General features: G+C 38.1%; 3 protein-coding genes across 5 annotated transcripts; 2 read left to right on the forward strand and 1 right to left on the reverse strand.

The window, feature by feature from the left end:
* Positions 1-913: 913 nt before the first annotated feature.
* Positions 914-19348, reverse strand: LOC122887974 (hepatocyte cell adhesion molecule-like). 2 transcript variants are annotated; one of them, XM_044221731.1, is made up of 11 exons: positions 19244-19348; positions 17492-17573; positions 16649-16815; positions 11701-11756; positions 11276-11410; positions 8090-8431; positions 3587-3868; positions 3225-3318; positions 3052-3125; positions 2690-2763; positions 914-1994 (listed from the first exon to the last, which is right to left on the reverse strand). In XM_044221731.1, exons 3-11 carry the CDS (start codon positions 16726-16728, stop codon positions 1848-1850), a joined length of 1284 nt encoding a protein of 427 aa, XP_044077666.1. In that variant the 5' UTR covers positions 16729-16815; positions 17492-17573; positions 19244-19348; the 3' UTR covers positions 914-1847. The 2 variants fall into 2 exon arrangements, with proteins under 2 accessions (XP_044077666.1, XP_044077667.1); XM_044221732.1 differs by lacking the exons at positions 11276-11410; positions 11701-11756; positions 17492-17573; positions 19244-19348 and having other exon boundaries at positions 16649-17050.
* On the forward strand, positions 12564-16976 carry LOC122887973 (serine/threonine-protein kinase pim-1-like). 2 transcript variants are annotated; one of them, XM_044221729.1, is made up of 9 exons: positions 12569-13100; positions 13842-14129; positions 14594-14758; positions 14927-15021; positions 15107-15154; positions 15288-15506; positions 15781-15961; positions 16084-16257; positions 16380-16976. In XM_044221729.1, the coding sequence occupies exons 1-9, from the start codon at positions 13037-13039 to the stop codon at positions 16469-16471; spliced, it is 1326 nt and encodes a 441-aa protein (XP_044077664.1). In that variant the 5' UTR covers positions 12569-13036; the 3' UTR covers positions 16472-16976. The 2 variants fall into 2 exon arrangements, with proteins under 2 accessions (XP_044077665.1, XP_044077664.1); XM_044221730.1 differs by lacking the exon at positions 13842-14129 and having other exon boundaries at positions 12564-13100.
* On the forward strand, positions 17732-23729 carry styxl1 (serine/threonine/tyrosine interacting-like 1). Its single transcript, XM_044221733.1, has 8 exons — positions 17732-18002; positions 18159-18220; positions 19266-19365; positions 19666-19799; positions 21204-21349; positions 21453-21556; positions 21995-22107; positions 23113-23729. The coding sequence occupies exons 1-8, from the start codon at positions 17900-17902 to the stop codon at positions 23242-23244; spliced, it is 894 nt and encodes a 297-aa protein (XP_044077668.1). The 5' UTR covers positions 17732-17899; the 3' UTR covers positions 23245-23729.
* Positions 23730-25049: the final 1320 nt, after the last annotated feature.

The raw sequence follows: 25049 nt of genomic DNA on the forward strand, positions 1-25049 counted from the left end.
TAATATTAATAACTTATTAGTGTCAACTGAGATAGGCTTGATGAATGTTAGATTGAGATTAAAGGCTGAGGTAAGCCTGTGGGTATGTCCTGAGTTGAGGTGAGAGGATCTGCAGGGTGCAGCTGCACAGCCAAGGAGCAATATGCCCAAAACACCTGGATGGGCAACATACTTTAAGTGGAAAATTAAACTGACATGTATTTCAAAGATCGAAAGGAATAAATTACATCTCATTCAAACAACTGTGACCACTTGTCTGTCAGAACAAGGGTTATCATGAATGAATAAATTAATTATTGAATTAACTTAAATTTTATTAATTCATTAATGTATTGATTTAACCAGCCTTTTACATGAAATGAACCTTGTATATACCAATAATAAATGAATACACTGATGAAATTCATCCATTCTTGATAGTCTTACAGCACTGCAATGGACTTCCTTTGTGAGGTACTTCTCTCCAAGGTATGTCAGGACTTTGTCTCTCCCTTTTGAGACAGTCAGATTCTCCCTTTTTGTTTTCTTCGCTGCTGAATTGAGAATGAAGGAGTGAGTGGAATAAAGAGACAGGAGTTGTAGCTGGAGTAATGATGAAGGTAGTGATGATTTGGTAATAGACCATTGTGCTGCTACCGACCCACCTCTCTTCTCATCCTGCATGTTGGCTGAACAGACCTGAGTCAGACTATCAGGTTTTTGTAACTTGGGACCATGGCAGAGAAAGGAATCATTGTGTTTGGCCAGAGTTTTTGGGTTAATTGAGAGGATGTTGAGAAGCAGGAGTTGCCAGATTTTAAACTTAAAAAAGCATGAAAATATTTGAATGAATATGAGCCAAGAGGCACAGCTTAAAGGATATAAAGGCTGAAGGAGTGCAGTAGAAATACTACAAAAAACTTGAGAAACATTCTTTTGAGTTTTGAGAATTTCACATTTATTAAAGTTTGTATAAAATTCTCCTCCAACATGCCGTTGTCTATCTTCTCACTGAAAATTCTATTAAATCATCTAGAAGAACTAAAGTAGTAATTTACATTATATCACAAACATTTAAAAAAATTACAAAGTAAATGCTGAATTCCATTTACGACAACAGAAAATATCACACATAACATTGTAACAGAGCATTTTTGAAGGTGATTTTTTTTTTTTTACAAACTTTATAATTGTTTAACATTTACAAACAACAAACCCCATCTTGTTTGGTCATGATTTTGAATTGACAATAAAGCATAAAAAGCAGTGTGTGTGTGTGTGTGTGTGTGTATCACACTACACTTTCTCTATTTCATCTTACTACCCCCACCTCAGCTTCATGCAGACTCCATGCCATTTCTGGAAATTTGGATTTTGCTGTTCCAGTAACCAACAACAATGGTGGTTAATGGTAAAACCAGATTCAGGCTTCAAAGCTGTTTAAAAACTTGTCTGATGTCACACTACCTTTATATTTCTCCATATGCTGTACTTCTAACCTTAGAACTTAGCAACTTATATTTAAATTACAGTTTATTTTACTAAACACATATCAACAGGCAGTAATGGCATTATTGTAAAAGCCCAGAAAATATTTTTCAGATCTTTGCCAAACTCGAATCCAAACAAATTTCTTCCAAAGTTTTTTTGCGGGGAGTTTTTCCTCATTTGAATCAAGGGTCTAAGGACAGAGGGTGTCGTCGTATGCTGAACAGATTGTAAAGCCCCTAATGCAAATTGTTATTTGTGATATTGGGCTATATAAATATAATTGACTTGACACGTGCAGCAAGTTGCTATCTAGCGCCAGGAGCAGTATACAGTAGAACGGTCTTGCTGCGATGTGGAGAGTTTAAACTGATGGGCTTTCAGGTATACCTGTGGGAGGAGTGGGCAGGTGACCCAGACTGGGTAAGAGAACCACTGTAGTTGGGAGAACTGGTGTAGCACGGTGGGTTGTCAAGTTCAGAAGGAGATCCAATGCTGTTACTGGATGAGTCATCCATGGAGGGATCCTGCAAAACAGGACAACTTTAGCCCAAATCCATTCTCTGCTAACAATTATCCAGTAAAACAAAGTTCATTAAGCTCATTGCTCTGAGCGCTTGGTAATAACTGGAGGAGACTCAAATGAGTGACTCAGATCAACTCAGATCTTCTCTCATTTGGACTGTGGTGGCAAGACAGCAAGAGAACAACGTTCAGAGAGAGTTACAGTAAGAAAATCAAACCAAATCTCCAGTGGAAATTACGCTGTTGGATATATGTGTTGTTTTGAACTGAACTCTAGGACCTGTATGAGGACCTGTATTATTAAAACACATTTGATGTTACCACCAGTAACCACCATCGTTGCCAGTTCACCAGGTCTGAGATCTTGAGGATTATAACTATATTGTTGTGCCTTTAACAGACAAATTATCAAATTATTATTAGATTGCCATGCCGTGAAATTTATTGAGCTCATTACTGCTCCCAGAAGGAATTGAATGATCCCATGGTCTTTACTGTATTGCCACCCTACATTTTTAGTTCCGCTATTGATAACACTGTATAAATAGCAAAATTGTCACCATGTTGTTTGTATTGTGGCCTGTAATGAACATTGGAGCCTCCAGGGGGCGCTAGCATTGCTTCATATTTTTAGTCTTGCTACCTTATGTGAGTCACAGAATGTAATAAAATCATAGTGGTGATGAGAGAGAGATACCTTTTGCTGCAGGATGTAAAGTGAAGTTACTGCATTTACTCCATTATGCTCTGTCATTTTTGGAAGCACATCATCTGTGGCAAAGTACAAAACATTGGACCGTCATTCATTCAATTAAATTCAATTCAATTTTATTTATATAGCGCCAATTCATAACAGAAATGATCTCATTGCACTTTTCCTATAGAGCAGGTCTAGACCGTACTCTTTATAATATTAATTACAGAGACCCAACAAATCCCACTTCATATACATTGCATAATTTCTCAATAGGGATTATTCCACTCTCATTTTAGATTAGCTGGACACTTTTTGTATCAAGTGTCATCACAGAGGAATATTAATTCAGTATAATACTATACCTGTGTGAATGATTGGTGAGCGTTGAGAGTGGTCATAAAACCTGGTGAGAGGCTTTCTAGCCGGATGTCTTGGCCTAACAAAGACACAATGTTATCATTGCATTAATGTTATGTTATAATGTTTGTTTATTTGCACTCTAGACCTGATTTAAAAGCTTATTAGCATTTCTTACTTTTTGGAAGGTGTCCAGCAGGCACATACTGTTACCAAGGTGATGAGGAGGAAGATGCCTCCAGTGGAAAGAATGATATAAAGGGAACTTCTTTCTGATAGGATATGTAAAATTACAGTTAATGAACATTAACAGTGAACAGAACAACACAGGAACATACAAAAAAGGATTTTACAGTGTATGATTGTTGAATATATTTTTTACAAAAGATAAAAAGCTACTTTTAACCATGCTAGCGGCATATCTCTAGGGATGGCAATGTCGTTCTGTCAGTCGGTCCAGCACTTTGGTCCAGACTGAAATATCTCAACAACTTTTGGATGGATTGACATGCAACCCATAATGAAAACAGTATCACTTACTGTAGACAGTCAGTCTGATAGGCAGGCTTGTCATATTGCCCACAGGATTCTCCACTGCGCAGCTGTAGATGTCATCATCTGCCATCAACACCCTTGTGATGGTCAAGAGCTTCTGGTCAGGCGACAACACAAACCTTGTGACATTGGTCAGGGGCTTTCCACCTTTGAACCACTTGTATGTAGTCCTGGTTCCATTGTTATGGGAGCAGTTGAGGATGACGTTTTCGCTGAGTTCCAGTACTGATGAAGCCTCCATGAGGATATAGGGCCTGGATATAGGCTCTGGATGTAGGTGACAGTGGATACAATAGTTTTCAACATGTAAATAGACAAAAAAAAGAACAGTAAAAATCCTGTCTTCCATGTTTGATGCAGTATGTATGCTAACCCTGAGGTCTAAAACACAACATTTTTAGAACAATTTCAGAAAAGACATTTCACAAACCAGAAGATGTATGTACCTAGCATCGTTCTTATTTTTAATTTTTAATTCTGACTGGATTATGATTGTGCCCGTTGAGGTTCCACATGCTCCAGTTTGTGTGTACTTGCCTATTTAAACCTGCATAAACTTTTTTTTTGCCATTTTGGGCCTGCAGAAACAAGCTGGAAACAACACTGATGTACTATCATCTTTTAAGTTCATATGGTGAATTTGTTTGCAAACAGTTGCTAATTCACACATTTAGCAGATACAGAGCAAAATTAGCATTCATTTAGAGTTGCCTTTCTGTCCAGCTGATGACTCAAATATTTGTTGTGTCCCATCTTCCTTCAAGCATGTTGTCATTCAACCTTTAATCAAAAAAACAAACCTAGATCCGACCTACTTAATAATAACATCCAAAAAAAATCTAAAAATTTAAATTTCTATCAATGGCCCTTCTCACAAGTTCTCACTACTGTCTTTAGATTCTGGAAACCATCCCTTTTTAATTTTGGCTTTAGAGTGGTTTGACTCTATCTAATCTCTAATCTATCTAATCTGCAACATACATCAGTTTCAGTTTAGATTGATACTTCATACTGCCTTGCTATGGTCTCCTGTGGTGTACCCCAGGGCTCCATCTTAGGCCCTATTTTATTTGCATTATATATGTTTCCACTGGGGTCTGTTTTTAGAAAATACAACATCCCTCACTATTGCTACGCAAACATGTAGCTATAATTCCCCTTAAACCAAGTGAAGCACATGACTAAGTCTCTTTTAAGTTGTCTTGAGGATGTCAGATGCTGAATGGCCAAATGTTTCTCCAGCTTGATGACAGTAAGCCAGAGGTCCTTAATATCAGCCCTGAAAATTTGACTAGTGGTGTAGCCAAATGTCTTGGGCCTCTGTCTTCAAATGTCTGTACACATGCCAGAAATCTGGGTGAAATTTTTTCAAATAAATTATGTCATTAGTAGTAGCTTTTTCCCTATTAGTTCGATAGCAAACTTTTTTCTCTTTTGGAGAGCAGGAGATGGTCTTATATGATTTTATTACTTCAAATCTTCACTACTATAACTCTCTTTACATGGGAACCAGTCAGTCATCCCAAGCTGTCAGTCAGTCATCCCAAGCATGCCTCCAGCTGGTTCAAAATTTTAAGTCACATTTTACAGTACAAAAATAAACTTTTCAGTTCTCTCGGGCAGAAAACTATGTAATAGCAGCACTGTTTCCAAACTACCGCATTCAGCATATTTTTTGACATTTCTGACCTGCAATTTCTTGCTACTTATCATCCAACATATATGCAGATACCAATTCAACTGTGATAAGCTAATATAACTGTTTTATTGGTTAGGCTTTAGACTGGAGTACTATGACTCTACATAAAGACTAAGCCATTTATTAGAGAGGAAGAACCAAGTCACTGTTTTGCATGTCAAAAGTAACTTCCAAGTCTTGAGACTCATGTCCCAGGTCTGAAACTACAACTAAAATTGTAGTACAGTGTTGTGGAAATTGAAGAAAAATTATTATTTTATTACGCTAATAATTTCATGATGGAAACTTTGCACATTGCAGATGGCTCTTAAGAGCCTTGAAATTTTTAGGGCATCTTCCTACTCTACTGCATTCTCAGCAGCAGAGTAGGAAGAAATGTTCTCCCTGACACAGATTGGCTCCTGTGGAACATTGTTGCTGCCTCCTACTATTCTTCAGGATACAGGTGACCTTCACACAGGCTTCTATGTGGGCGGGGCTGATGACATTCTTCCTCTATTACGTGCACCACTGAGCTGCAACATCAGGAGGTATTTTCCAACATCCTTGCCAGCTGGGAATTGAAGATATGTCCCTGTTGGAGAGGTTAGAAGTGAGCAGGGCCACAAGAGGTCCTAATACATGGGGTATTAAGATGGGCGGTGTCTTCAGGGAGTTTTATGGGGCCAGCACTGAAGCTTCTATAATAACTGTAGACAATATATAAATGTTCCCCTTATATTTTTAGAGAAGTGATTCAGAATACCCAGAAGCCTCTCATCAATATACCCACACACAATTTAAGAAGTTCCAGTTCCTCTGGCCCTCCAGTCTTCTTTGGTTGGGACAGGGCTGCATTTCTCCACCAAATCACTGTGGTTACCTCAGTCATACTGTAATGCCAGCTAGTGCTGCTGCCTGCACAATAGCTAGTAGTGTTGTCCATAAACACACACACACAAACACACACCTAAAGAATACTTTCAGAAAAACCCATTGATGTTCATAAACCAAGCACACAAATTCTACATTTTAATGATTTTGTCATACAGATGACTTGAAGTCCCTGCACACCCAGGGCACACCCACACAGGTGTTTTCACTTATTTTGGCTGATCAGACCCTCACTCTCCTGTTTTCTTTCACCTGCTAGGGTGGGAAAAATTTAACCTGTATCATTCTAAATGGATGCGCTCCAAAACCTGACTGGCACAGAGCTGGTTTGTGCCTGCTGGGTATTGGTTTCCTCTCCATTTCAATTTGGCACGCATAGTGGAACATGCCATTTATGCCCACTTAAAACAATGGCTCTGTGCACCAAGTAAACAAAATACCACATGTACCAACAGCACTGTAAACAGTATAGACTAACAAACATTTCACACAGCTTGTAGTGGCTGAATCCAAATAGAAACGTAATGTTTTGTCTGCCAACACTTCAAAGCTAATAAAAGATTAAACTAAAGTTTACAGCAGCATCTCTACCCCCTGCTGCTCTTTTATTATCAGCTGATAGACATTTGTCGTTTACCACCTCATATGCCGCCTGCACTCCATTTAACCGGGTTTCCTTGCCCTCGATGGTATGTAACAAGCAGCATGCCAGTATGGCCAAATGGAGTGCAGCTATTGATACATACCAGTGGCCTCATGATATTCCCAGCATAGCTCCACACCTACACCTTCATCTACAACCTGAACAGAGGCATAATCAGCCAAAGTGAAAACACCTGTGTGGGTGGGTAGGGCCTTTAAATCTGTCAAGTAGGCTAGCTTACTTTGGACAATGTTTTAGTAGAACATTTCAGCATTTGGGAAAAATTCCAAATGCTGTGGCTGTGCCACTCTGAGTCAGAAGAGAGTAAATCATTATTTAACTTATGATGGCGCAAGGTTAGCAGCTTTCCCCTGCTTCCAGTCTATGAGCGAAACTAGGCTAAACATGTCCTTGACCTATCTCTGTACTCCCACTCACCAAAGGTGAAATGGTGAGTCAGCAGCAGAAATAGCTTGCTGATAGTTAGTATCCATCCAGGTAATCTGGGGTAGGGCTGGGTATCGGTTCTCGATACCTTTAAGGTATGAACCAAAATAACCCAGTACCAAGTAGTATCAAAACTTCTCCAGTGAAACAATACCTGCATTCGATCCTTTTTGTACCCAGATCTAGAAAAAAATTACTATTTGTATGGTTTTGCTTGCAGCCAATCACCACAAGCGTTTTAATGCAACGATACCCAGCCCTAATCTGGGGTCTCACTTTCAGGAGCAGGGCATCAAACTAACAATTATCTCTGGAAGCTGCCGTCATCCAGAATCGACTCCTGAACAAGAGCAGAGGATTGCAGGTCTGCAGGATCCCATGGACCCACAAGGACTTTTCTCTGAGCATGAATAGCAGAGACTATGAGAAGAAACCTGCACCTCATGGTGCAGCATGATGACAGAAAATATAATAAATTCCTTCCAAAATGTATATTTCGACAAGAGTTCACCAGATTGGTGGGTTAGTCACAATTAACACATCACTGCCCAGAAGTGATAGCTATTGACTGTGTATTGTTGGTATGGTGATAACTGAGAAGTGTGACGGTTTGAGATTCTACTGCTTGAGGAGTAGGACATTATGTTATTTTAATAGCCCATTAGTCAAGAGTCAGTGTTTTAATCTAAGTCTAGTCATCAGTCATCAAACTTTGAATCTAAGTCAAAGACAGATGTATGTTTTCTATGACACTAGTTCATATCAAAGAGAGATAGGTATGAATGTACACAATTTTTGAATTGTACATAAGAACTTGTCCTCCTACCATCCACAGTGAGTGTGATGCTGCCCTCTCCTGTAAAGGTATCATCTGTGATGGAGATCTCCACATCATAAATTCCATCATCAGAGAGCCTGAGGTTGTGGAGAAGCAGAGTCCCATTCTCAAATACCAGAATGCGGTCACGATACTCCGGCCTCAGGGTCCCAATGATGTCAGTTCCAATTGACTGGACAACAGTGACAGACTTTTCCCTCTTGAGCTGCCACTTGATGACCGGCAGGTCGAGGCTGAAACTATTGTAGCGGACAGACAGAAGGGCCTCCCCTCCTACTGTACCTCTAATGAGAGTGTTGGGGATAGTCATATTCACTGCCAGTACCCCACCTGCAGAGAAACACAGGTGAGAGGTGCCTGTGTTAGATGTCCACACCATTCCAACATAGCACTTCTACAAGTTAAATGATACCACAGTGGGTTTTAACCTCGTATTTGGATTGACTGATAGGTGTTTTGGTGAATGCCAATATCCCATGATACATCACTCCTGCTGCATCTCTACTGAACTCTGCCCTACGAAGGCAGAGCAATAACTACAGAAGCTGTGAAGTTGAGAAAAACGGTTTAAAGTTTTTAGGCTGACTGGCAAACTGTGTGACATGTTCATATTGACTCAGCTGCCAGTTTTATAGGTACAGCTCTCTAAACTTAATGCAGTCTAATACAACAGTCCTGCAATAAACCCTACCTTCATGAAGGTTATAATGTTCAGTTGTTATTGAAACTGTTTTAGAGAGGTATTTTTACAACTTTATGAAGGATGCAGTTTGTGGTGCTGTTGAACTGTATTACATTATGCTATTTAGCCTACCCTCATTTATATAAATGACTATGAGGCTATTATTACCTATATTATAACCTTCATGAAGGTAGGATTTATTGCAGGACTGTTGAATTATTAGTTTTACCTAGGTGTACCTAATAAACTGGCAACTGAGTATAGAAATGTTGTAATGCCTGAATTTTATGCTTTTGGGCTCATTATTTCATCACAAAAAATAAGTGTTCTTTCAGCTCTCTTGTCCATTTTAGCTAATTTGTTTATTATATAAATTTGTCTAGATTTACAGTCCATAGCTTAAAGCTAACTAAACTACCTGAATTACCAATATGTCACTTCATCAAAATGGGTATTTCTGATGAACTAGTCTACTTCACAGACTAGTCCTAGGTTGATATAGCGCTCTTACTTTAGTTGACTGTCTTTCTGTGGCAAGAGTAACTGCACACAACTCAACCTATCAATGGCTACTCCTCAGCTAGGCTGCACAGACTAACAATCATCAAACTATTAATTTTAATGCTATTAATTTTGTGCATGTGAAGGAAGCTTTTATTCAGAACCTTTCAGATGCTGCAGTGGACGGTTCATGGCCTCTACTGTAGTTAGATAGTGATAATGTTTTTTGCCACATGTCATATAGAAGTTTTCTGGTCAGTTTATATTTGTGGTAAAGATACTTTTTAAAATGATCTCATCTTGTCATGAAAACAACCTTTTGTTTTGTTTAGATATCTCGAAGAAAATGCTGTTGTTGTTGTCTCAAAACCTATTGTTTTCTCAAGTATGCAGCAAACACTGCATTTCTTAGTGGTCAAAATAACATAATGCAATTTTAAAATATAAGCTTATAATGTATTGTATGCGTATATGCAATTCAGGATAATGTCATTTTATTTAATTTTACAAGCTTGGAAATAAGTGTTGATAGACGAAGAGACACCATTGACCATTGTTGTCTGAGATGTTTATAGTTGTTATAGCTATAGCTATTTTAATTTCACATAGTCAATTCTTAAACTATCATGTTGCTGAGAATCATAAATCTGCAGGAACTATGTTTGTGGCATGTTCAGTTTTAAAGCCACCTTTAATTCAACCTGACTGTTAATTCTATTGCAACCCCAGACACAATGTTGTTACTGGACAATTCTGCAAACCTGCACATTTTTTAACATTCAAAAAACTTAAAAATTGGAATCATCCAACATGAATGTAATTTGTAGGGATACCGGGCTGTCTATTGCAATAGCTTTATGAACAATCATTATTAACAGTTCTTGCGCCCAGGCAAGATGTAAATAGCCTTCATAGTCACAGTAGTTAGCTGAAGGCTAGTGTGGGCGTCCCGCCCCATCACTGCTGTATACTGGAACTAGTTTGCATGGCAGATCCACATTACCATGGTAACAGCTGTCAGTCCTTGTGATGGGCCCGCATGAGCCAACAAAAGTGGGGATTGTTTGTTCAAATTTCCTTCTTGGCAGTTCATGAAAAGAGCACTGAGATCAATACAGATGCCATGCTAGCTTTGCAGAAACAGCTTAGTGACTCTGCTGCTAGCCACAACAATAGCAGGACAGTGATGAGACACAGCTGAAAATAACTAAACATCTGAAAACACCGGTTCTGGTACAGCCTGTAGGCACAAGTACAGTATTACTTACAAAGGGTGGGCACAAGACTGTAAAAGCACCCACACAGTCTAATGCAATCCAATACCCCAACAACAAATACTATCTTTGTGATGTCTATAATGTTCAGTTTTCTGAGCCTTGTCAATTTAACTATATAATTTCACCATAATTTGTGGTGACATTGAACATGTTACAATATTATACATAATACTGCAAAAATTACCACAAACCTCTGGTCATATCATATTGTGTCAAACCATGTACTTGTTCTATTTGTATTTGTACTAAGTATGCAACTTTAAAATCACCATCCAGTTAGCTCCTGCTATTGGCATTTTCTTCCAACCCCCAGCTATTATTGTGAAAGCACAGCTGTCTTAGTAATTGTAGATTATACTGAATATTTGACTGTTTATTTCCATAATCTACTGGGAGGACCCTCTGATTGTTTCATCCAGCAAGTTGCTGCATCAGTAAGGAGCAAAGGGTTATTTCCAAAATCACATCTGCAATTTGTAATTTTTTGGATTCCCTCAAACAAACAAACAAAATTAAAACATTTTTACAGACATTATTAATCAGCTGTTACTTATTTGCAACTATGTAAACTCTGTTTGAACTTAAACTTTATAAAATCTTTCAGACACGATGCATAAACATAGTGAAACACCAGACCATGGTTAGGCATAACTACGTGATCTATTTATATCAGCACATTTTAAAGCAAATTCTAAAGTAGAAAATGTGACATACCTGAATTGAAGGAACCAAGAGACATGAGCAATAAAATCTGGGAAATTATTTTGGCTTTTGAAGGAGCCTCCTTCTCTGCCTTCATCTTGGGTCTCAAGCTTTGTTTTCCTCCCAGACAACCAGCATGATTTGTGACTGGGCAGGACGGAGAACACAGTCATTCATTCAGGCTCTGCTGGGACTGAGTACATGTTGTTCTCAAAAGCCAATGTAGAAGCAGAACAAAAGTGTGTGTGTCTGGATGTCCGTTTTGTACATTTAGTGAGCTTTATGTTTTGCTTGCAACAATTATAATAATATGTGATATGTTCATAAACAGACCAAGCTTTAACACAGTCACGAGAGGCGTCAGTGTTCATCATCCCACAATATGAGTGTATCAGTGTTGTTTGAAGAAACATGATTTTGCTTTCTTTCAGCCTCACCAGTGGTAGGACTAAACTTGCTGAAGTATAACTGAGAGTGGCTCCACAGGAAAGGCCTAGGGCAGATTAAAAATAAAAAAAGAAGTTTAACTGGGAAGCATGAATGTACTCAATATAATGACAATTGGCCCATTAGACTTTATACTAATGCCTTCCCCCACTTCAATCAATCAAACTTTATTTCTATAGCACCTTCCAACAATTGAAACTGAACCAAAGTGCTGTACAACATTAAAAACAAGATAAAAATAATAATGATAATAACAAATACTTCAAAAACTGGACAAAAGTATCCCTTACATTCAATACCACAAACTCATTGTGTCTTATCTTTGATATCTAACAAATGCATTGAATGGATTTCCATTAGCAAAGCCAATTTTTAAAAGTATTTTGAAATGTGCATTCTATATATCCATTTTTTACTTTCTAGCAGTCTTCTTCCCTGCCTTATGCTGGCACATTGGTGCATTTCTTGGTGCATTACCACTACCTGACGATCAGTGGAACAATGTGAAACCATTGGCAGGGATGTGTATTGTGTCACCTACATGCACATGTGCAAAACCACAAATGTCAACCTCATGGTGACGCTAGATGAAAGTTCAGGAGATCACAAGTAGGATAGGTTGTCTGGGCACCATGAATATCAGTACCAAATAACATGGCAATCCATCTAATAGTTGTTAAACTATTTCACTAAAAGCTAAAACCTGCTGGTGGCGACAGACGAAAACTCAAGGGATCACCAAAACCAGTAGGATTCATCCTCCGGGGACCATGAATGTCTGTACAAAATCTCATGGCAATCCATCTATTAGTTGTTGAGATATTTCAGTCTGGACCAAAGTGGTGGCCCAACCGACACAACAACATTGCCATCCCTAAAGCCATAACACTAGCATGGCTAAAATTGTTATTTATTTATTCTTTGAATTTTAGATCAATATGAACAGTTTATAAAAACAACCTCAGGGCATTTTAATAGGTAGGAAAGTCAGCCAGGTGACCGGGAAAGAGTTGGTATTAAGCATTATAGGCTTGTATTGTTAATTTGAGACTTGACTTAATGACTTTCAGTGGATAACACCCGCCTATTAAAATATCTCACATACACAATATATTCTAAACATTAATTTGCATATTTCGGAACACTTCATTGTCATTTCACTGACATGACCTCATGACATGTATTATACATGTCACCACATTCCGTGTTCCTTTCATCAGAGCTTTAGAACACACACTGGGTAAACCTACTCAAACATACAAGTGTTGGATCTACATTCACTTGTTACTCTGAAGTTATCGTATTTAAAACTACTTTAACATCACCATGGACAAAGACTCTACACAGAAGATTAAGACTTGCCGCTCCTCGGCCCTTAAGACAGTTCGAGGTAAGTGAGAAATCCAGGTAAATACCTGCAGTCACTCATGTTAATTATCCATATGACTTATCAGGTAGATTGGCCCTAATTCAGATCTGAGTACGTGCTGTGAGATGATAAAAAAGATAATTTCATAGTTAGTGACCAGTGGTGGAAAGTAACTAAGTACATTTATTAAAATACTGTACTTTTTTTTAAAGTACAGTTTTGAGGTACTGTACTTGAGTATTTCCATTTTCTGCTACTTAATAATTCTACTTCACTACTTTTCAGAGGTAAATATTGTACTTTTTACTCCACTACATTTATTGGAAAGCTGGAGTTATTAGTTACTTTTCAGTTGATGATTTTACATTAAAAAAACATTTAATAAGCTTAAAAATGCATTGTTAAAAGCATTACTAAAGATTAAAACAGTGGTTCTCAGCCTTTTCGGTTTGTGACCCCTTACAAAAAAGTAGTCATGTTTGAGATTGAGTTGTAAGCACTTCCACCAGAGAGATTTCCCCTCTAAAGTGTACAGATATTTTCATTTAAATAATAGTTTGAGGCTCAAAAAGGTTACTTTGACATTTTGCTGATAATACCTAATACTTAAATAGGAATTTGAATGCAATACTTTTACTTGCAATCGAGTATTTTTACACTGTTGTATTGGTACTTTTACTGAAGTAAAGGATCTGAATACTTCTTCCACTGCTGTTAGTGACTACAATTCACAACAAATTGATGTGTTTTTCACATTTGTAGAGAGCAATAGCAGCACGACTCAACAAAGTGCAGCGTCTGCAAAGGATGGCAGGACTAGGAGAACTAAAAGGAAGGCCAGTCCTTTCAAGATGACCACCAGGAAAAGAACAAGGGTCTCTGAATCTGAACCCCAAAACACCTCTGAGGAGGATGTCAGCGTGAGAATATTGAAGAGGAAAGTCAGAGAAGACGGAGAGGGACCATCAAATAAGAAGAAAAAGAGGAGAGGATTTGACCTTAACCAGTTTGATAAGGAGTCAGCGTCCTCCTCAATGGACACTGGCAGAGGTAGGCTGATTATGTGAAATTACTGTTGGGAGTGTATGTCATCATCAGTTTACAGAACACGAGGTTCAGATGTATTGATCTAAATAGACTTCAGTTCACCCAAATTACAAAGAAAAACAAATTCTCACTTCCCCCTGGTGGTATCTATTTATGAGGATAGTTTGGGATTTTTTTTTGTCCAGGTTTTGAGATATCTGTCTCTGAGATTTTTGCGTTCACCCCATTGCAATGGAGGCGAATGGAATTTCATTTTTGGTGCCCACAGCATCAACAAATGACGTTTAAAAAAAATTAAAAGCAACATCTCTTTCCAAAAGCAGTGCCCTGGATAGAATGGATAATCCACCAAACACGAAGGCAATTTATTTTTGAAGGCAATGAATGACGTTGAAGGATTTATTGCCCACGTTAGTGCCTGTGACTGTCAACAAGCTGATGTTCCTCTGGGTTTTTCTCATCTGTAGAGACTGGCTGCAATATATCTGTGGAGGATGTGAGCAAGAGAAACGGTAAGAGGAAGGCTGCCGCTGATGGAGAAGGACCAAGCAGGAGAAATAAGAAGAGGAGGACCCCGGACCTGAAGGAGATCAAAGAGGAGACCAAAGATCTGTCAATAGACGCACGAAGAGGTCAGTTGGTAGTAATTAATGTAGGGTTTGGCTTTATGTTATGGCGTAAAATGAGGATTTATATTAGGTATTAGGTATAACAGATGAGGGATAAATATTAGATCTTAAGTAACATGTAATTGATGTTCCTAACAATTGTAGTCAAACAAAATATGTGTGTCTTTTTAGCTAAATTTGAGGCCAAATACGAACAGCAAAATCAGCTCGGCGAAGGAGGCTGCGGATCTGTGTTTGCCGGCTATCGCAAAGCAGATAATTTACCTGTAAGTTTTATACACACATTGTTACACACACACACATACAGTATGGTCAGGAAGTACTAACCAAAGTTCTGTTTGTGTCTCATAGGTCGCTATCAAGCATATACCAAAAGACAAAGTGTTCTGCAAACATGTGGTGAGTGAGCAACACCAACTGCTATTGTAACCTGCTGTATTCATCACTGCACTCATTTACTTAATGTATTACAGTTATCTATGAATCTATGGAGCTTCTCTCCCTCATCCTCCACTTTATTGTTTTGTTTCAGGACAAGAATGGGAGGCAGCTCTCTGTGGAGGTGGCCATTATGTTGAAACTCGCGGGTGGAACAACTGGATCAGTGGCGACGGCAGCACCCGTGTCCCTACTCGACTGGTATGATCTGGACCAGGAGCTGATCCTGGTGCTGGAAAGACCAATCCCCTCCCAGGACCTCCTCAAGTACATTGAGGTCAACGGAGGCTCCCTGCAGGAGGAGGAGGCCAAGGTAAGATGCTGGTGAATGTGTGTGTGTGTTTTAAGCTTTTTCCACTACAGGAGCCTAATGACCTGTAACTTAACATATCGCAATTGTCACGGGTTCTGCTTTTGTTTCCACTGTATTCCCCCCCATAGGTTTGAAAGATGGCTATAGAAACTTTGTATCTTGAAGTTGTTGTCAGCTTTGAATCACAGCAGTTAACCCAGAGTCACAGCCATGAAAAAATGTCAAACCACCACCTCTCCGATCCCTCACCTCTCTCTTTCTATCTCTCTCTCAGCTCATACTGAAACAGCTGATTGATGCAGCAAAAGAACTTCAGGATAAGCACATCTTTCATCGAGACATCAAGGTGGAAAATATTCTGATTGAGACCGGCTCGAATGTCCCGCGTGTTCGCATTATTGACTTTGGACTCAGCTGTTTCGTCAAGAAAGGATCATTTTACCGCATCTTTTACGGTAAGATGTCTAGCTTCTACTCCTGCTCTTCACTAATTTACCTATCTGTGACTTTAACATTGAAACAAAGCTTCTCGTCCTCCTCATCATCACCGTCTTATTATTATGTCTGTGTATTCTAGGCACCTCTGCTCACATCCCTCCGGAGTGGTACAGTCACTGTACCTACAGGGCCGGCCCCACCACAGTGTGGCAGATGGGAGTGGTCCTGTTTGATATGCTCCACAGAAAAACACAGTTTGAGACCACCAAGTTCCTCGGAAACAAGCTGAAAATCAGTAATAACCTGTCCAAAAGTATGAAAAAGACACTCACACACAAACCTGTCAGCAGACACAAATCTGTTCTGTTTTAGTTCACATCCTGATGGATCACTGTAGCCATCACCATCATCTGTCTTCTCCTTCTTTATCTCCAGATTGTCGGGATTTCTTGCAAATGTGTTTGACCAAAGCCCCCGAGCAGCGCCCCACCCTGGAACAGCTCCAGCATCACCCATGGCTCAGATAAACCAACATAAACACCAGTAAAATCCAAACCTCCTGCCATACAAGTGCCATACAAATGCTAATGCTGCTCTTTCTTTGACAGGAAGGAAGATGTGAAGAACTGTTCCCTGCCATATTTAATTGGACTTATCTAATTGGACTTATTATATCAAATTTACATCAACATTGGCCTTTTTACCTGCGGTTCCTGTAGTACCCCCAGCCATCCGAGGAGAGGGGATCTTTCTTTGAATTGCCTTTCCCGAGGTTTCTTCCCATTTTCCTTCTGGCCTCAGGATTTTGGGGAGTTTTTCCTCGTCTTCTTAGAGAGCTTGGGCTGGGTCAGGAGCTGCTGCTGATATGAGCCTTTAGACCCCAATTTGAGATTTATATTAAGACATGAAATTCTCACTTCACTTCACTTCAATCAAATTTAAACCTAATGAATTAATCTTTTGTTTAGATAACAGACAATCATTATACTGTTTTTCTAACTGCATTTTGAGTTAAATAAATATTTGAAATCACGTCCAGGATTTTGTTTCTGTTACTGTGTAATTAGTGTATTGATAGCAATGATCTTGAAAAATAAACAGCTTCACATTGTGATTATAAGTGAATCAAGGTTTGTACATTTGTAAAAGTCACGTGGCATTTTGATTACTTTTAATCCAACATTTTAGGCCTCATTAAAACCAAATGTTTGCTCATTTCTTCTTTCATTAAGAATATACATCATACCTTAAAATAATAATAATAATAATAGTAAACTTAATAATAATAATAAAAAGAAGAAGAAACCTTATTTCTACAGCACCTTTCAAAGCAAGGTACAAGGTACTTTACATGGGGAAATAAAACATTCCAAGACTACATTTTAAAATAAAGTCAGGTAATTAAAAGCTTAAAACATGAAATAGAATAAAATGCACACTTTTTTAAAAATAAGATTTAAAAGCAATAAACAAATAAAGTGGACAAGACACTAAATAAAATGTTATTTTAAGAGGTTTAGAGAAGTGATTTCAAAGAATCTGCAAACCTTAGGTCCTCGGACAGGGAGCTCCAGCCAGTCAGACAGCTCTCCATCAGCTGCCAATTCAACATGCTGAACCGACTGACTGCTGAAATGAAACAATGAATTAAACATAAATCAAATATAACTAAAACTATATATATCGATAAACATGTAATTTACATGGTCCAGAAATGGATAGCTGTGACTTTAAGCCTCTACATCATCACCAACCACCAATGAGGGGAGATGCTGAGTTGCTTAGCAACAGAACCCACACAAACAACAACTGTGCTCTTTGAACACAACTTAGTTAGACGAGGTGCTCATTTGTCGATCATATGTATTTCCCTACTGGTCAAGCTAATTATACTGTGCATCTACTCTTGATATTTGTTTCAAGCTAATTATTTTCTTGTTGTCATTCATGCTGCAATGGCTGAAATCCTGATTTGTGAGCCATTTGAGCTCTACAATCTCCTCAACCAGTGCCGCTGTGTGTCAAGGCTGGCAGAGATCAACTACCTCTGTTTGATTGGTAAGAGATGGGATTTAGCTCAGCTAGTTATTACAAGTTGTTAATGCTGGTGTCTATGTGACCACTTGATATGAGCTGACTTTGCTTGATTGCTCTGCTTTAATTGAATTTAACTTTAGTTGTAACTTACTTGTGTATTGTATGTCCTTTTTCTAGATGCTCGTGAAACCCAAGATTACAGAATGAGTCATATCATAACAGCTAAAAATGGCAAAATGGTATGGATATCATTGTATCCACAGTTTTGTGATTCATGTCTGAGAAAATGTCTGAGTTTGGCTGTTGTAAAATGCCATAGGAAACCCATGCTTAGCAAATGGTTATTACAAGCATTTGTATTATCACACATAGATCGGTGTTCAGTGATATGGTCCACTACAACAGAAAACAATTTATTTAATTGATTTAGGAAGCAGCTCGCAAGGCACTTTGCTACCCATTAAGAATAGGGGGAGCTAAAGAAACATCTAATATCCCAATTTGTAGAGACCCTTACACAGCCCACCTCCTCTAGTCATCTCAGTAAAGAAATTGGTTCTGAGATGGAGAGGATCAAAGACTGTGCATTGCATTCATTTTTCGAAGACCAGACTTAATAGGATCTTCCCATCGGTTTCAGCCGTTTGTGACAAATGTAAAATCAGGTGAGGGGACCCTGACTCATCTTCTCTGGGCTTGCCCTAAAGTTAGAAAATTTTCAGAAGGAAATATTTCATTTACTTAGCCTAATTATTAGGAAACAAATCGACCCAGACTGTGTACTTGCTGTTTTGGGTTGTTCTGAAAGCGTCCTAAAACATACGAGACATAATTATTGAGCAATGGTGGCATGTAATTCATTACAAGGTTTTTCGACTGCAGAAAGTAATAAAACAAATTTTAATAAAATGTTAAGATTGTATATGCTTGCTCAAGAAATGGAGTAGCTGAATGTAGGAGTAGTTTTGCTCTTGAAAAGTGTGATATTGATGGAAAGCGATATCCCTGCTGCTTTTACGTGTGATTGGAATGTAAGTTTCTTTATTAATTACTTTGATGCCATTATGAAGAACGTTCTTTTTCTTCAGGTCATCTCTGAGTCATTGTGTTGTTTTTGTCTGATTGTGCCTCATTTAATGTTAGATGTTGTGTGTTTCACATAAAAGTATACAGACAAACAAACTGAAAGACAAGCTTTGCATACAGCTTAGTTTCTTAGTTCCCTCAGTTTCTAGGATTATTTTGTGCGTCAAATATCAAACCTTTCTGGGTGACTCATTCCAGGATTCAGAGGGCAACTTCCTCCTGCCAGAGGCTGTGGAGGTTGACAGTGTGCAGCATGTGGTGGTCTATGACAGCAACACAAGCTGTTTACAGGAACAAGGTAATTGGTTAAAGTGTTATACAGGAAATATTTTTTCAAAGCAGTTCTGGGCTACTGAAGCGTTAAAAGGGTGATTGACCAGTCCACAAAACAAATTGTTTGGACAACATGACAAAATAATGGTGTATAGCTGAGGAGACAGTTTACTGTTTTGTCCCATATGTACTTTTTAAATCCCCTGCACTGCTCTGGCAGAGGAAAGCTAATAGTTCCCTATAGGCAATGCTCCCAATTTGCATTTCAGCCACAAATGTCTGCACACTGTGACGTTTATCAGTTGGTTTCTGACTGTGATTGCAGGCAGAGCAGTTGAGTGTGCCCAGGCCCTAGCTAAAGCTAGTCTCTATCCAGTCCACATAGTGAGAGGAGGATTTCAGAGGTTCTCAGCTCTGTACCCTTTTTTAAGGACTGAGAAAATCATCTACACCATTATGGTAAGACAAACACACCTGACCTCAGGGTTCATACATTCATAATTAAGTATGTTAAGGTTCATCTCAATTATCCAGGTAGTACAAAGTCTGGTCTGAAAGTTGAATCTAAATCACTGGACTGGACAAAAATCAGTGATTTGGATTAAACTTTGCCCAGGTGTTCACAATTGCTACAGTTTATATGTGGTCATTACAGTAGATAGATCTTGCTTAGTAATCATCAATTGTACACTATATTTAATATTCCATTGTTGGTTTTGAGTCCACTATTCAGATAATAATAACTCTGACAAGATGCTCAGAGATCACTACAAAATGGATCACTATGCGGTGGTCTATAGAGTGGATAGTCAAACATTTCTGACACAGCCACATACTGTTACATATTCTAAGTTTTGGGTTTGACGTCATGTGTGGCATATTTAAGATACGGGTGAATCTTTTCTTTATATACCTTTGATTAACAGACTACATGGAAGGTTTTTTTGACCCCCAGGGGAGAAAAATGACACCTCACAATAGCATGAATAGGGGCATCCTAGTGGCTGAGTGGTTAAGATGCACACCATATATTCAATTTTTTTTTTTATTCAATATTTATTCCAGCACTCTTTGCACTATTGTATTCTTGTTTACAATTTACAGAAACAGTTTGAATTGTATATAGAAATAGTATGTTGTTGTTCATTGTTGCTTTTTATATATATTTATATACACCTCTATCTATGTTTACACCTACTTGTATGTACATAATAGTTCTATGTCTATGTTTGTTCAGCTTTGTTTTCCTTGTTTTTAGCTGTATGTCTATTTCTATCTTCCTGAAAATTGTTAAGTACATTGAGAGCAACTTAAAACTGGAGTCAAATTCCTTGTATGTGCACACATACTTGTCCAATAAAGCTGATTCTGACTCTGATGTACAATAACCGCATCGTACCCTAAAGCAATCCATTTCAATACCATCAAAAGCTGTGTTCAATCAACACTGTGACACTCAACAAGGTTGAACGTTGTAAGCCTCACAAAGACAATATTAATAGCAAGGCTATTCTGTTTGATTACAGATTGTACAGATGTTCATGATTGACATCGCAGCCACTTTCTGTAAATAAACTAGAACGATGCAGGTATTAAAACTAGATTTTGACACAGGACAACTTTACAAGACAGGGCCACAAAATCAAGCAATAATTCAGAATCTGACACCGTGGATATTGAACTTTAGGGCTGAAATTTCTCTATACGAATTTTCAATTTAAAAAATGACCAAAGGGCGAGTGGCACGAAGTTAACCTGAGATTTTATACATCCCGAACAATATGAAATGTATTTTTTTCCAAAGTCAGTTGATTCAAATTGCTACTGATAAATACAATTGAATGTGTTTCTGGAATGTCTCAGGAGCTGGAAAACCTGAAGACTTATCCAGTAGAGATCATAGCAGGACTGCTGTATATGGGTGACCAGAAACAAGTCATGGACTCAAGTGTCCTCAAAGACCTGAAAATCAGCGCTATCATCAGCATCTCACAGAGTGACACTCTGGAGTAAGGCAGGACTGGATGTTTGAAATACCATTAGAGAAAAGTCTCAATGTCATGTGTCATAGCCGTTCTGAATTTGTTCTGAATTTCTTTTGAATTCTTTTAGATCTAGATCCATAAAGGGGAACCAGACCATCCTTAACATCCCTGTGGCTGACTCAGTGGTGTCTGATTTACATTCAAGTTTTGAAAGGATTTGTAGTTTTATCGGTAAGTCGTACCTGTACTGTACTTAATAAGCTGTTTTAAATCCTTACAAATATTTGTAGTCTTCGTTATAGAAGCAGGAAACCCATCAATTTGGGGCATCAAGGTTTTACAATTGGTTAAATTGTAATGACTCACCGTAAACGGCAATGATCAAGAATACAAACATAAATGTAAAATGCAGTCTCAGGTTAAACACCTATATTTCTAAGATCTCAAACCATCTGATCTCAACTGCATATCATTCACAAAATTAAATTCTGTTTTGTGAATTTAGTTATGAAGATAGTACAGCTTACAGGAATGTATGGTTTACTTATTTTTTTGTGCACTTTTTTGTGCTAAATGTTCCATAAATGTAGTTACTGTTACATGGATTGGCTTGATAGTGTAGCAGGTTTTGTTCATTGAAAGAGCCATCTGACTATCTTCTGTTTTCAGGTTCACACATCGACATGGGCTCTCGTGTCCTGATAGTTTCCGGACAGGGCAGAAGCCGCTGCAGTGCTGTCACCATTGCCTTTCTCATGCATCACCTTAACTACACACTGGAGGCAAGTGGACTTTATTCAGTTTGGTTTCAGTGTGTGCAGAATGCAGTATGTACCATACAAATTGTAGTCCTGTAGATGGTAACAAGTAATAAGTAAGCAATTATACTCTCCTGAGTGTCTTGAAACTCTAAGATGAAGTGTTTTTGTGCCAGAAAATTACATGCAACCAATCAGTATCTTGTTTGTTTACAACATGAACAGAAATGTAAAAATGACAATATGTAGTTTTAGGGGGAGTTTATCCCTCCGTCCAGCACTTCTGTGCACCGTGTTTGGCTATAGTGCAGGTTGGTAGATATGGTAGGTGAGGACATGGCTTTGGTCTCTGTACAGACAAGATAAATGGACTGTACTTATATAGCGCCTTTCTGACTACTCAAAGCACTTAAACTACATATCACATTTACACACCGATGGCAGAACTGCTCATCAAAGTAACTAATCATTCACAGCCCTCAGGAGTAATTTGGGGTTGAGTGTCTTGCCCAAGGACACTTCGACATGTGGGCTGGGGGAAGCCGGGATCAAACCGCCGACTCCAGCTACGTACTCACAAAAATAAGCTTATTCGCTTTCTTGCCAAGAGTTAGATGAGAAAATAAATACCAATCTCATGTCTGGGCGGTAAATTTGTAGCAGGAGCAGTTAGCCTAACTTAGCATAAAGAGCTAGCCTGGCTCTGTCCAAACAAAATCTGCCTACCAGCACCTCACTATTTAGCATGTTATACTGTATTTCGTCTGTTTAATCTGTACAAAAACCTAAGTGTAAAAGCAACAAGTTGTGGTTTTACTATTGTTTTTAGCATACAGTCCTGAGAGCAGTATCAAACTTCTCATCTAAATCTCAGAAACAAAGCGAATAAGTGTATTTCCCAAAATATCAAACTACTTTTTTAACACACAGACATGAGATTGATATTGATCATGGGGGAAAAAAGCATGTTAATATGAAATATAATATTAAATTTACAGTACATATTGCTATTGGTTTGACTTTTTTCAGGAGGCCTGGAAGTACATGCTCAAACATAAACCCAACATGAGGCCAAACACTGGGTTTCTACAGCAGCTGTCTGACTGGGAGCTTCACACCGTGGGAACAAAAGTTACTGATATCGCTGAACCTCATTTTTAACAAAGGAACCAACAGCTATGTCGATGATGTGGCTAGTTAATATTCACTTCATGCAATAAAGATTTCAGTTGCATTTCACTGTATGTAGTAAGACAAGCAGTGGCACCATCCAAAATAAGCCAATTTGATATTCTCTTTTGTATGTTATTGTTTGTTGCAGTGTTGATTTGATCATACTGATGTGATGTGGTCAGCAACATCTGCTGCAGCTCTCCAAGGCTGAGGGAATTTCAAGATTAATGTAAGCAGCCTTGGTACATTTAGACAATCAGACATATCTTTTCAGATTTTTTATTTCAAAATGACTCTTCAAGGATGTACTGCATATGGACATAGTTCCCAAATGTAAGGCAACAAAAATTAACAGACAGAAAGTAAGTGGACAGTGACACCTAGTGTATTTTGTACTTCACACTTTTGTGTACTTGTTTTCTTGTTTTGTATTCATAAACAAAGTTATTTATGAATAAATGTCATTAGTTGTAGTTCAGTCCATATATGGCTCTGCCAGAGGTGCTAACAATACTGGAGTTCCCCCTGTGTACAGAGTTACATAACATCAGCTCTAAAAATACAGGCCACATGCAACGTATTGAGAAATGTCATGTCTTGCAACTTACCTTGTCCTTGCAGGGGACATAGCGCCTTCCTTTCATAGAACCGACCAAACAATATATTTGTCATTGAAATTGCTATTTTTCTGTTATAGATGGCTAAAGTCAGGGCCATAGTTTGGGGTTATATGGCCAAATCCTGTTGAAGAGACGGGATTTATAAAAGAGGTAGTGTTGCCTGACAGGCTGGACTCAGGGCTGATCATTTTGTAGTACAAAAAGGTGTAGGTGCTGATTGGCTGAAAGGAGAAGACATCTGATTGGACCAACCAGTTGCAAATTAGCACGTCCAAAGAGCACGACGAGTTAGCGCAAAACCGGACGTTTTACGTGGCCTTGAAAATAAAAGCACAAAAGTTGCAATCCTTGAAATGTTTTTAGATTGGACTGTAAGACAGTTTACATACATTTACTGAAGTACTGTACTTTTGAGTTACTTGTACTTTATTTTACGCTACTTTATACTTCTACTCTACAACATTTTGGAAGCCAATATTGTACTTTTTACTCCACAACGTTTATTTGGCAATGTTAGTTACTAGTTACTTTGCAGATTCAGATTATTAATACAAAATAAAATCAACTAATAAATTATTATGGATTAAGCTACCCAGCAGTATATAAAAAAAATAAAAATTGGCCTTATCTTTACCAGCTGCAACATTAAAGTAATTTACATATTAATGTATCACAAATTATAATCCAGTGATATAATATGTATGATTCTGAAATTAGACATTCTGCATAATGAGTACTTTTACTTTTGGTACTTATATACGTACTTATTTGGTACGTATATTTTGATTCTTATGTACTTTTACTTAAGTAAGATTTTGAACACAAGACTTTTACTTGTAGTGGAGTATTTGTGTGGTATTGCTACTTTTACTTACATAAAAAATCTGAGTACTTCTTCCACCACTAACTTCCAGCATCAGATCAGCCGAACATACAGAAATGGGCAATTTGTCTACAGTCAAGCATATAATTCAACATATATGAAGAATAGAGTTTACAATAATAAATGAATGAAGACTGCGTTTTTACTTGGGTTTAAATGGAGCAGTTATATCAAAGAAAGTCTTCTGGAAATCAAGAACAACTATTAAACACAACTAAACTAACTAAAATATCAGGTCTCCATTTCCCCTAAAATTAGTAACAAATACATATTTTCCAGGAAACCATCAG

The sequence above is a fragment of the Siniperca chuatsi genome, linkage group LG14, assembly GCF_020085105.1.
Source record: "Siniperca chuatsi isolate FFG_IHB_CAS linkage group LG14, ASM2008510v1, whole genome shotgun sequence".
Taxonomy (NCBI): domain Eukaryota; kingdom Metazoa; phylum Chordata; class Actinopteri; order Centrarchiformes; family Sinipercidae; genus Siniperca; species Siniperca chuatsi.

Coding starts and splice junctions, on each gene's coding strand:
- styxl1 (XM_044221733.1), top strand. CDS start 17,900: ATGGCTGAAATCCTGATTTGTGAGCCATTTGAGCTCTACAATCTCCTC. Junction 18,003..18,158: donor CAACTACCTCTGTTTGATTG/GTAAGAGATGGG, acceptor TCCTTTTTCTAG/ATGCTCGTGAAACCCAAGAT. Junction 19,366..19,665: donor AAGCTGTTTACAGGAACAAG/GTAATTGGTTAA, acceptor CTGTGATTGCAG/GCAGAGCAGTTGAGTGTGCC.
- LOC122887974 (XM_044221731.1), bottom strand. CDS start 16,728: ATGGGAAGAAACCTCGGGAAAGGCAATTCAAAGAAAGATCCCCTCTCC. Junction 11,757..16,648: donor GGGTACTACAGGAACCGCAG/GTAAAAAGGCCA, acceptor AATCTGCCCTAG/GCCTTTCCTGTGGAGCCACT. Junction 8,432..11,275: donor TCTTGGTTCCTTCAATTCAG/GTATGTCACATT, acceptor GTTTCTCTGCAG/GTGGGGTACTGGCAGTGAAT.
- LOC122887973 (XM_044221729.1), top strand. CDS start 13,037: ATGGACAAAGACTCTACACAGAAGATTAAGACTTGCCGCTCCTCGGCC. Junction 14,759..14,926: donor GTCAATAGACGCACGAAGAG/GTCAGTTGGTAG, acceptor GTGTCTTTTTAG/CTAAATTTGAGGCCAAATAC. Junction 15,507..15,780: donor TGCAGGAGGAGGAGGCCAAG/GTAAGATGCTGG, acceptor TCTCTCTCTCAG/CTCATACTGAAACAGCTGAT.